Consider the following 12,792-nt stretch of genomic DNA (forward strand, 5'->3'; position numbering starts at 1 on the left):
ACTTGCTCTCACCTGGATTTAGATCTGTACTGTAAACAAACAATGAAGCGCAGAACAGGAATAGAAGGTAGATAGAAAGTAAAATAAACTTTACATCAGCTTCTTTACCGGCAACTTGTAATATGCCAGCAGACTAATGGCTCCGAAAGTTAAAATTGGCCAATAATCTAGTAATTTAAGCTACATAAGCTAATGTTTCTGATGCTATTTAGAGAACAAATTCAAATAATGCAGGGGCGATGTTGTGACTTATCAGAACAGTTTGCACTTTTACAGTATTTCATATAAATGTTTTAAATCTGCATCTCTAATTTATATCATGAAATGACCTCTGCATCTTCTTTCTGCCAGAGCAACCAAAGTCTCATTTAATCTATTAATGACAAACCAGCCTCTGTGTGAGCGCTCTGGGTAGCTTTCATTTTCCAGTAGAGGAGATGGCAAAATATGATTATAAAACAATGTCAGAAAATAATATTAAAACACATTATCATTACCCTGATAAAGGGTCTAAACACACCCATGACCTAAAAAGAAGATGAAACCATAAAAAAACTGTGATATTCTGGATTAGGCTCTTAAAAGGATCAGGACAGAAGGATGTGGATAGGTGCCTTTATTGAACAGCAGGACATCACACACTAACTTGTTGTTTCTTAGCGGTGCAGAAAACTACCCTTTTTTGTTGTTATATATTGGTCAACCAAGAACTAGCCCTGTAACAGGCACTTCTGTATTTTACCACTGGGGGGCAACAATTCACTCTATTACAAAAACCATGTACGTTTACAGTGTTTTAATTATGGCTGTGAAAATACCAAAATAAAATTTTATTAAGTGGACCACATATTAAAACAGACACACCCTCAGGTCAACAATCCCGAATTATATTTTTCATATAGCTTCTCAGAATATTGAACAAAATTTTTTACATGTTTTTATTTAAAATTGGAAAATATTTTATCCAAACAAATGGTGTTTGACATATTTTCAAGTATTTTTTAATTTCCAAATATAAACTATAAGAGTACTTGCAAGAATATAACCAGAAACCTAAATTAAATATAAACAGCTGAATTACAAAAGCTCGTGACTGGGTTGAATTCAAAGAAATCTGCTTCAGAAAATATTGCAAACAATAGCTTAAATATAGATGTTAAGGCAGTTTTCTATAAAGTGTGAGAATTACTAAGTCACATCACATCAGAAAAGATTTACATTTGTTTTCTGATCGTTGTCATGTAACTAAAGCCACCAGTTTCGTAGATTCACCCAGTTTGGTAAAATGTAGTTATTTGAATTTCCTACACCAAAGTAAACAGGCGGTGATTAACCTGATAGTAATAATATTTTAAATAGACTTGGAAGAATTTATTAGCAAGGCTTTGTTTGAAGTAGACACTATTTAAGTGCCACTGTGCACTCAGAGGGTGGAGATTGGTGTCTGTTTCCTGTGATTGAAGTCGAGGCACTTCCTGTATTTAAACAAATACAGGAAACGTCTGTATTCACATGAAGGCCCGCAAAGGTCTTCTGTACTTGCCCTCCAAAAGGTTATTGGGTTTAAATATGAAAAAGCAGTAATCAAGAGTTATGTAAATTGTACATTTTGGGAGGTTTTAAACAATCCATTACAGTATGAATATTAAAACTCATATTTTGGTTATTATACACAAAAGATTAAATAGCAGCATAAGAGCTGGGGGTAGGCAGCAAATCTAATCAATAGTGATACTTCTATACCTGCATAACAGGAGGAAGATTACACATTAATAAAATACTGATGGTTTACGATAAGTGCAATTTTAACATCTTTATAGTAAATAATGAGGTGAAGGTCAGACGTGGCGACAGAGTGGCAAAGTTCACGGGTTCACTTCCTGTGGCGGCTATTTGTAATGGCACAGTCCCCTCCATGAATCTGACCGCTCCATGTTCATGTATTGAAAGGCACCACAATTCAGGGAGTCTGCTTAAAAAGCTTGAACTCTGTTGGGGCCGGAGACATCTGGATAACCAGTCAAAACACTCCAGAGCCTTTCATTGTTTTCTTCCTCGAAACGGAACCAGTCAGCATGGGAGTAAGAAAGAGCTACTAACTGCTGCTAAACATGATTTCCGTCTTTAGTTTTGCAAACAGGATACTGGAGCCTGAATGTTGCTTTGAGAAACACTTGTTCTTTGGCTACGAATGGGCAACCACTTATTGGTCTCTTTTTACCCTAAAACTCCCAGGAACCCTTTGGAGAGCAAACATTTTGCTGATCTTCGTGGCAACTATGTTGTGGCTTCTTGTCCTGCAGCTCATTAACAGCTTCGAAGGTTTATCAGGGTTTGAACATGAAACGCTGTGCACCTCTAATGCCTGCTTCACTGCACACATGAAGAAGGAGAGGTTTGACAAGGCCAAAGAAGACTGCGACAAAAGAGGAGGATATTTGATGACCATAAGAGACCGAAAAGAAGAGGATGTGGTGCGCTCACTTCTCTCATTATTAAAAAGTCAACGACATGGGACGCTGCTTGAATTTTGGATTGGATTAAAACTCAAAGAAACCAATTGTGTATTTCCTGACCAGCCACTCCGAGGATTTAAATGGGTATCTGGAAATGAGGAATCCCACTACTCCAACTGGAAAGAAGAGCCTGCCTCCACATGCTTAGCAGAGAGATGTGTAAATATTGATTACAACTTTTCAAGTGAGAATCACCTGAAATGGACTGCTGTCCCTTGCAAAAAACGTAAAGCTTTTTATGCATGCAAGTTTTATTTTAAGGGGATGTGTGAACCTTTGGCTCTACTGGGGCCTGGGGAAATCGCTTACACAGTACCTTTCTCACAAGACCCACTTAAAAGTCAACTGAAGTCATTTCCTCATGGAACTTTTGCTATAATTCGGTGTAGCGATCAGGAGGATCGCATGTCTTTGTGCAACGCTGTTAACCATACCTACCGGTGGACTAACCTGGGCCCCTTTTGCAAAACAGGAAAGCGAAGCTGTGATATCAGCAATGGTGGGTGTGAACATTTGTGCCGTCAGGATGCAGATGAAATTCGATGCGATTGCAGAGAAGGTTATGAATTGGAAAAAGATGGACTCCGCTGCAGGATCAAAGACTTGTGCAGTCCTGACACCTGTGAGCATCAGTGTGTAATGAGCGAGTCGGGATATTTCTGCAAATGTCCAGTTGGCTTCGAACTGCACGAAAACCAACGCAACTGCTCTGACATTGATGAGTGCCAATCACAGGCTTGTAAGAACGACCTGTGCATAAACACACATGGCAGTTATAAGTGTGCCTGCAAAGTCGGCTACAAAATGATGGATGGCAAATGCAGGGATGTTGATGAGTGTGCACAAAGGAAATGTGAGCACATCTGCTTGAATACCATTGGATCGTTCTCTTGTTTTTGCAAGGAAGGCTTTGCTTTCTCTGAAGATGGCCATTCATGTGAAGACATTAATGAATGTGTGACTGACAGCTGTTCAGGGGCTAAGTTTGAATGTGTAAATACTGTAGGAAGCTTCATATGCACCCACCTGGAAAATGATGGAACCACTTATGCTCCAAATGTGACCTTTGCACCATTAACCTCATCAGATTACCCATCTTATGAGAAGACACAAGAAAACTTTACAGAGTCTTTAACCAGTTCTACAACTGAGCACCCATATCCTCAAACCGATTCACCCATTCCAGACCCGGAGAAAGTTACAAACAAGGATCCACTGAGCAACACAACCATGGCCACGAGTTTCGCCAAGACAATCAATTCCAGGGTGATAATCTGCGTCCTCGGTTCAGTCATTCCTCTTGTTGTGTTGATTGCAATTACTTTGTTTTTTGCAATTTTTCGATGCAGTCGCTCTAAAAAAGAAGTGAAGAAGAACACCACTGCAGATGGCTACTGCTGGGTGTCCTCTGGCTTGGATCCACGTTTAGAGAAACTATACGAGTCCATCTTGACTGATGACCCATGACCATTTAGTGACAGAAAAGACTGACTAGAGTTATGTTTATTTATGCAATTCTTGCAATCTCCTGTGATTACACTACATATCAAAACGCAAATCAGAAAACGTCATTGTCCATCAAATAGTATTTGAATAAGAGTAGAGTCATAATGGGGGAAAAATAAAAAGTAAATGGGTGTTAAGTGGAAGTGCATAATATGCTGTAAAGGTTATGAAGGATGTGTAATGACTGTTTTTATTGCACGGTTAATAGTCTGAGGCAATGTAAATATCTTTACCTATGAGAAAGTTACCAGTATTTGCTGTAAAAAAAATTTCATTCAATGTTAAGATCAGACACTTTTCTTCATTTGTTTGTGACAATATTTTATGCTATTGTGTATAATCCTGCTATTACCTCCTGTCCTGAGAATCTGCTTGTGTACTATGAAAACAAAAGAGGATCTTTAGCTTTAATATCACAGAAAATGATCATTAGACCATTTACTGATCACTCTACAACCTGTGCCCCAAATAACACAACAAAAAAAGAAAAAAATACACAAGTATCGAAGTAAAAGTACTAAAGAGATATTATTTGTATAATATGATCATTATTACTGGTGCATTAAAATGTTGGTGGTACTTTGCTGTTTGAGCTGGCTGAAGTATAATATAATCTAAAAGTAAAAAGTGGACTAACACGTATATTCTCCAGAGAGTATACCTCACAAACATTGTTAAGAACTTAAAGGTACTTTTTGAAAAAAAAAATTGTTTAGAAGAGCTTCAAAGGTCAAAGCTTTTGTACTGTGTTGCAGCGATATGAAGTTGAAATAGGCTCTGGCTGTAAACTCTCATTTGGACCACGTGATAATACAGCGAGTTATTTTGACCTGCCCAGAGTTCAGCACAACACATTTCAGCCTTTTTAAAGATATTATTAAACTCCATCCTGCTAAAACAGAGCAGATTCAGACTATGATAAAAAACAAAAGGTGCCTTTCAAAATGTTTAAAAATGCTGGTAATTTTCTTGTTTTTGTTGAACAAGAAGTACCTTTAAGTAAACCTGTTTAGTCTCTGACAATGACATGTACTTGTACACACCAACAAATAAGTCTTTTTGATTGAAGTTCCACATCTACACACCATCATGTAAAGATGAAACTGGTGTCAATTTATATACTGCAAGTATAAAATCTAAAATGAATTGTTTGCTTGTTTTTCTTTGTTGTTCTTATTTACATATATAGATAGCACTACCATTCATGAAGCCCATTCTATTACCAGAATTATTGTTTATGTTTCTGTAAAGGTTAATTTGTTAGAATTTGAATCCAATTTAATTTTTTTTATTTAATATTATTGTTATTATCCATGAATTTATTTTAAACACATTACTGTTTTTGATGAGGTTGCCAAATTAAACCTTACATTCCAGAAAAAAATAAATAAAAATTAGCAATCAATTGTTCTGCTTGATTAATTCCTGACTTCCCAGAGAGGTCCAGTGTGCCGGCTCACATTTTGGTATAAAATCGGGAATCTTGATTTTAGGCAAGTACTTGAATTAGTTTGGCAGTTTATATAAGAGCCCTTTGCATATTTAGTATATCTAAACGTTGTTCTTCATTTTGTTGCTGCTGGTCCTACTTCAACTAATTTTTTTTTCTTTATCTCATTTCCTTCCTGAGATACCCTGTTTCCGCAATGGCACAAAGACTGGAAATTCCCCATCGTTTAAGACAGGCAACCTTTTGCACTCCACTATGAGACAGCATGGCCTGCTTGCAGACGAGAGTGCCTGTGCTTAGGATGAGTATGACTATTCTGATGGTTTCACTGACTGTTGGAAAAGGATTGGATATAAAGCAGCCTGACCACTGCAGAGCAGTTTGCAGTAATTATGGCAAACCTGACTGCATAACTCTAAACCAGGGTGAAGTGGATTTTAAAACAGCTGAAGAAGCCTGCCATGACAGGAAAGGAGAACTTCTGCAGTTGTGCTCTAAGAGTGATAAGAGGTTGTTTGACATTCTGAGTCAGGAATTGTTTGGGAACTACTGGATCGGGCTGCATTTACCAGCTGGTGCCTGCAGCAACCTCTCAGCTCCACTGAGAGGCTATAAGTGGATATCTGGCAGACCGGGCATCACCTTTCTTCCATCCTGGAATAACCACATTCAACTCTGCTCTCCACATTGCGTATCACTGTCAAGTGATGAAAAATGGACAGAGAGACCGTGCTTAGATAAAGCTGATGGGTTTCTGTGCAAAGTTGAGCTCCAAGATGCATGCCGTGGACAAGAAGTATCGCATCCAACCCTTTTTCAAAGCTATAAAGGCTGTTCATCTGGACCATGTGAGCAGAATTGTGAGGATTTTAAGGGGGGTTACACATGCTCTTGTTTCAAACAATATATACCAGACAACAAAGACCCCAGGCAGTGCAAACCACACTGTGCACAAAAGAGATGCCCTAGTATACAAGAGGCTGGCTATGACATATGTCCTGAAGGCTTTCTAAAGGTTGACGGAAACTTTTGTGAGGACCCTAATGAAGGTCCAGTCACAACTCCTCCCGTTGTAGCGTTTGTCAAACCACCCATCAGCAACAATACACTGAAGGCGTCTTCTGTTCCTGGGGTGCGCTTTCTGTGGGTTTGGATTGTGGTCATTGTTGTTGTCATTGCATCTATTTTTGTCATTAGGTTTTATGTAGTTAAGCGTAACAGGCAAAGAGAAAATTCTAATCGCAACAACGTTGTGACTTAATTATTGCCCCAAAATGACAGAGTCCTCTGGCTCTTTGTTCTTTATCGCAGACTTGGGTATTCTGTGTTGTCTCCTAGTTATTTAATGGTACACTCATGAACCTAAAGGTGTGGTCCACATCACTGGGAACAGAAAACGCTAAATGTTTAAGTGGTTTAACAAGTCAAAGTAGCTCTAACCTACACCTCCAATTACTGACTGGCCTCCAACTATTAGTTCCAGTCATATTTTCTTCCTCAGAAGCCTGACCAGCAGGCTGAGCCTATGGTCATTACTCATGGTTTATTTATGTGTTTTGTCAAAAAGGAGCGTAGATTAGATGAACAACTGGCCAGATGTATAGATGAATGTAAAGAATTCCAAATGTTTTACATCTCATTTTTCCTTTTGGAAAACAAGAAAAGTGAGAACTACATTTTGATACATGAAACATTTTAACAGCCATCATTTTAGGAGGTTTACACCTTTATTTTATTACATAAGAGCTTATATGAATGAAACCCAATGTGCTGTTCTTGTTACTACTACTACAACATCATCTTCATTTCAGAAATATACATACACACACACACACACACACGCACACGCGCACACACACACGTTCTCAGACAAAAACAAAAATTAAAATAAAATAAATAGAATCTAAATTACATGAAATGACAACCGTTAAGTCTGAAATGGAGTAGGAAGAAATATGTACATACTTATTAATCCCTACCTTACACTCACTCTATTGAATCACCATATTCAGTGTTACCCCAACTTCCCCTCATCACTTCCCCCACACAATAAGGAATGAAGGACAAGTATAAAGATAGCTACAGTGATAGCTATAATTCAGATACAATTTAGCATAGTTATATATACTATCAGTCATCAACTTTATCAGTTTTGTATTCTTCCAAAAGCAGTTTTTGAAACATCTTTATGAACTTATTAATGCTTGAACATATAATATAGAAGTATATAAAATGCTAAAGAGTATTCAAAAAGTAATCAAACTATTTTTACAATCTTAACATACTTATGTGTACTTCACGTACAGCATATGTATAAATATGTTAACGCTGACCCTTTTCTATAATCATTCACATTTGTACATTTAACTGGTTGCAAATGAGTTTTAAAGATATGACATGTGTATACTTTTATTTCAGGTCTTTTTTGAGGTAATTTTATGGTCAATTACGTTTCATGTTCAAGCGTGAATTCTTTCAGATTTGCTCTTATAGCACCATCTACTGTCCTCAAGAACAAAGTGCTGAGAAAGCAGGCAGTCAGAACTGAGTCAAATTGTAATTTGGGAAATTACAGTTTGTTCCAACAGAAACCGAATTACTTAAGCTGTATCTTCTAATAATATAGCATTAGTAACAACTGTTTTAAAATATAAAATATCTCTAATATTAATTATTATTTAGTTTTTATGGCCTTAAGACGCTGTACACCTACTTTTTTTACATTTATTTTTCTTAAGCAACATGTAATGAAATATGCTGTATAAATAAAGAGACATGGACATTGTTGCAGGTATATTGATAAATAAATTATCGGACTTGTGTTTTTCTTTCAATTTTATTTAGCAAAAAATTATTTGTCCTTTTTATTCATCTGTTCGTGCTCACTGGCCACTTTAAGTACACTTGTTGAGCTACTCGTTACTAACAATGTCTGAATGAATCAGAATTCAGCAACTCATTGCACCTAGGCATGTAGACATGGTCGAGACAACCTGCTGAAATTCAAACTGAGCATCAATAAAAAAAATAAAAAAAAAGGAAGGTTGTTTACGTGGCTCTGAATGTGACACAGTTGTTGGTGCCAGACGAGCTGGTGTGAGTATTACAGAAACTGCAGATCTGCTGGGATTTTAGAACACAACCATATCCAGAGTTTACAGATGATATACAGGGAGTGCAGAATTATTAGGCAAATGAGTATTTTGTCCACATCATCCTCTTCATGCATGTTGTCTAACTCCAAGCTGTATAGGCTCGAAAGCCTACTACCAATTAAGCATATTAGGTGATGTGCATCTCTGTAATGAGAAGGGGTGTGGTCTAATGACATCAACACCCTATATCAGCTGTGCATAATTATTAGGCAACGTCCTTTCCTTTGGCAAAATGGGTCAAAAGAAGGACTTGACAGGCTCAGAAAAGTCAAAAATAGTGAGATATCTTGCAGAGGGATGCAGCAGTCTCAAAATTGCAAAGCTTCTGAAGCGTGATCATCGAACAATCAAGTGTTTCATTCAAAATAGTCAACAGGGTCGCAAGAAGCGTGTGGAAAAATCAAGGTGCAAAATAACTGCCCATGAACTGAGAAAAGTCAAGTGTGCAGCTGCCAAGATGCCACTTGCCACCAGTTTGGCCATATTTCAGAGCTGCAACATCACTGGAGTGCCCAAAAGCATAAGGTGTGCAATACTCAGAGACATGGCCAAGGTAAGAAAGGCTGAAAGACGACCACCACTGAACAAGACACACAAGCTGAAACGTCAAGACTGGGCCAAGAAATATCTCATGACTGGTTTTTCTAAGGTTTTATGGACTGATGAAATGAGAGTGAGTCTTGATGGGCCAGATGGATGGGCCCGTGGCTGGATTGGTAAAGGGCAGAGAGCTCCAGTCCGACTCAGACGCCAGCAAGGTGGAGGTGGAGTACTGGTTTGGGCTGGTATCATCAAAGATGAGCTTGTGGGGCCTTTTCGGGTCGAGGATGGAGTCAAGCTCAACTCCCAGTCCTACTGCCAGTTTCTGGAAGACACCTTCTTCAAGCAGTGGTACAGGAAGAAGTCTGCATCCTTCAAGAAAAACATGATTTCCATGCAGGACAATGCTCCATCACACGCGTCCAAGTACTCCACAGCGTGGCTGGCAAGAAAGGGTATAAAAGAAGAAAAACTAATGACATGGCCACCTTGTTCACCTGATCTGAACCCCATTGAGAACCTGTGGTCCATCATCAAATGTGAGATTTACAAGGAGGGAAAACAGTACACCTCTCTGAACAGTGTCTGGGAGGCTGTGGTTGCTGCTGCACGCAATGTTGATGGTGAACAGATCAAAACACTGACAGAATCCATGGATGGCAGGCTTTTGAGTGTCCTTGCAAAGAAAGGTGGCTATATTGGTCGCTGATTTGTTTTTGTCTTGTTTTTGAATGTCAGAAATGTATATTTGTGAATGTGGAGATGTTATATTGGTTTCACTGGTAAAAATAAATAATTGAAATGGGTATATATTTGTTTTTTGTTAAGTTGCCTAATAATTATGCACAGTAATAGTCACCTGCACACACAGGTATCCCCCTAAAATAGCTAAAACTAAAAACAAACTAAAAACTACTTCCAAAAACATTCAGCTTTGATATTAATGAGTTTTTTGGGTTCATTGAGAACATGGTTGTTGTTCAATAATAAAATTATTCCTCAAAAATACAACTTGCCTAATAATTCTGCACTCCCTGTATATGTGAAAAAAAATGAAAATATCCAGCGAGCGGCAGTTTACTGGATAAAAATCCTTTGTTGATGTCAGAGCTCTAAGGGGAATTTCCAGGTCGCTTCAACAATCCGTCAGCCGGTCTCCGGACTCTCAGTTTCTGATTCAACATTTGTTTGCACATTTGCCTGAATACTGTTGACCATGTCCATCTCTTTATGAGCACAGTGTACCTCACTTCTGATGGCTCCTTCCAGTAGGATAACACCACATACCAAAAACTTCAAATTATCTCACTAGTTTCTTGAACATGACTTGTGTTCGCTGTACTCAAACGGCATCCACATTCACCAGATCTCAGTCAAACAGAGCACCTTTGGGATGTGGTGGAATAAAAGATTCACATGATGTGCAGCCGACAAATTGGCAGTGACTGTGTCAATCTTAAATTTGATTTGATTGATAGGAGGCGATTTCCAGCAAAGTTTGGCTCTGCGCTGGAAGTGGTGTCCATCATGGTCCTACTGAAAACAACAAGTTGAAATGTAACGATTTTCTTCAGCCTTTTATCTGTTCCGCCATCTGACTAATCACTCACTTCCTGTTTCATTTTGTATCAACAGCATTGACGCAATACTTCAGAAGGGATACGATGATTAATTTAATGCATACATTCAACAAACTGTATTAGAGTCTCTCTCTCTCTCTCTCTCTCTCTCTCTCTCTGGTCATCTGTTAGAGTCTGGGGCGCAATTTCTGGACATGATTTAGGTCCATTTATTCTTTTAGAAGCAAAGATGATACAAAATGCTACAAGGTTGCTCGTAGGGATTTACTTTATGATCAACCATGACAATGCCCACATGCAAATGTCATGACGTGTCAGTGAGGATAAAAATGATGTGGATCATGTCCTTTGTCCTTTGCAGTGAGTCACATTTTCTACTCCACGACCATCATCAAAATAACCAATGGAAGGAATGTCTTTTTGGCAGACTAGTGCAAAGGTGCACTAATGTGTGACTTCCTCTAGGCAGTGCTGTGTGTTCTTGCCAACCCCTGCTTAGGCTGAATTACACAACTATGCCTGTGTTCGAAGTCAGATCTGGATTTTTGAAAGTAGTAAGTGTGTATGTGTGCGTGAACAACCCATAAAGTAGTAGTGCAGTTCTGAAAAAACTGGAAGTTGCAAACCTAACCTAGCTCGCACCGGTTGTAGCTGACATGACCTCACCTCTACCAGCAAATATGGGTCCTAGAGAACCAAATCCGCCAATCACAACAGGAGGAGTTCACTTTGTTTGGGAGGGCACGAAAATAACTAAAACTAAAAACTACTTCCAAAAACATTCAGCTTTGATATTAATGAGTTTTTTGGGTTCATTGAGAACATGGTTGTTGTTCAATAATAAAATTATTCCTCAAAAATACAACTTGCCTAATAATTCTGCACTCCCTGTATATGTGAAAAAAATGAAAATATCCAGCGAGCGGCAGTTTACTGGATAAAAATCCTTTGTTGATGTCAGAGCTCTAAGGGGAATTTCCAGGTCGCTTCAACAATCCGTCAGCCGGTCTCCGGACTCTCAGTTTCTGATTCAACATTTGTTTGCACAATTGCCTGAATACTGTTGACCATGTCCATCTCTTTATGAGCACAGTGTACCTCACTTCTGATGGCTCCTTCCAGTAGGATAACACCACATACCAAAAACTTCAAATTATCTCACTAGTTTCTTGAACATGACTTGTGTTCGCTGTACTCAAACGGCATCCACATTCACCAGATCTCAGTCAAACAGAGCACCTTTGGGATGTGGTGGAATAAAAGATTCACATGATGTGCAGCCGACAAATTGGCAGTGACTGTGTCAATCTTAAATTTGATTTGATTGATAGGAGGCGATTTCCAGCAAAGTTTGGCTCTGCGCTGGAAGTGGTGTCCATCATGGTCCTACTGAAAACAACAAGTTGAAATGTAACGATTTTCTTCAGCATTTTATCTGTTCCGCCATCTGACTAATCACTCACTTCCTGTTTCATTTTGTATCAACAGCATTGACGCAATACTTCAGAAGGGATACGATGATTAATTTAATGCATACATTCAACAAACTGTATTAGAGTCTCTCTCTCTCTCTCTCTGGTCATCTGTTAGAGTCTGGGGTGCAATTTCTGGACATGATTTAGGTCCATTTATTCTTTTAGAAGCAAAGATGATACAAAATGCTACAAGGTTGCTCGTAGGGATTTACTTTATGATCAACCATGACAATGCCCACATGCAAATGTCATGACGTGTCAGTGAGGATAAAAATGATGTGGATCATGTCCTTTGTCCTTTGCAGTGAGTCACATTTTCTACTCCACGACCATCATCAAAACAACCACAGGAAGGAATGTCTTTTTGGCAGACTAGTGCAAAGGTGCACTAATGTGTGACTTCCTCTAGGCAGTGCTGTGTGTTCTTGCCAACCCCTGCTTAGGCTGAATTACACAACTATGCCTGTGTTCGAAGTCAGATCTGGATTTTTGAAAGTAGTAAGTGTGTATGTGTGCGTGAACAACCCATAAAGTAGTAGTGCAGTTCTGAAAAAACTGGAAGTTGCAAAC

At 38.6% G+C, this 12,792-nt stretch overlaps 1 protein-coding gene across 1 annotated transcript; it reads left to right on the forward strand.

The window, feature by feature from the left end:
* The first annotated feature begins 1,226 nt into the window (after window positions 1-1,226).
* Window positions 1,227-5,168, forward strand: cd93 (CD93 molecule). Its single transcript, XM_082516246.1, has one exon. It carries the CDS (start codon window positions 2,112-2,114, stop codon window positions 3,981-3,983), a length of 1,872 nt encoding a protein of 623 aa, XP_082372372.1. The 5' UTR covers window positions 1,227-2,111; the 3' UTR covers window positions 3,984-5,168.
* Window positions 5,169-12,792: the final 7,624 nt, after the last annotated feature.

Source organism: Aulonocara stuartgranti, assembly GCF_965226115.1.
Source record: "Aulonocara stuartgranti genome assembly, chromosome: 19".
NCBI classification, from domain to species: Eukaryota; Metazoa; Chordata; class Actinopteri; order Cichliformes; family Cichlidae; genus Aulonocara; species Aulonocara stuartgranti.

Excerpts from the sequence above, each read along its gene's own strand:
- cd93 (XM_082516246.1), top strand. The coding sequence starts at position 2,112 with ATGATTTCCGTCTTTAGTTTTGCAAACAGGATACTGGAGCCTGAATGT.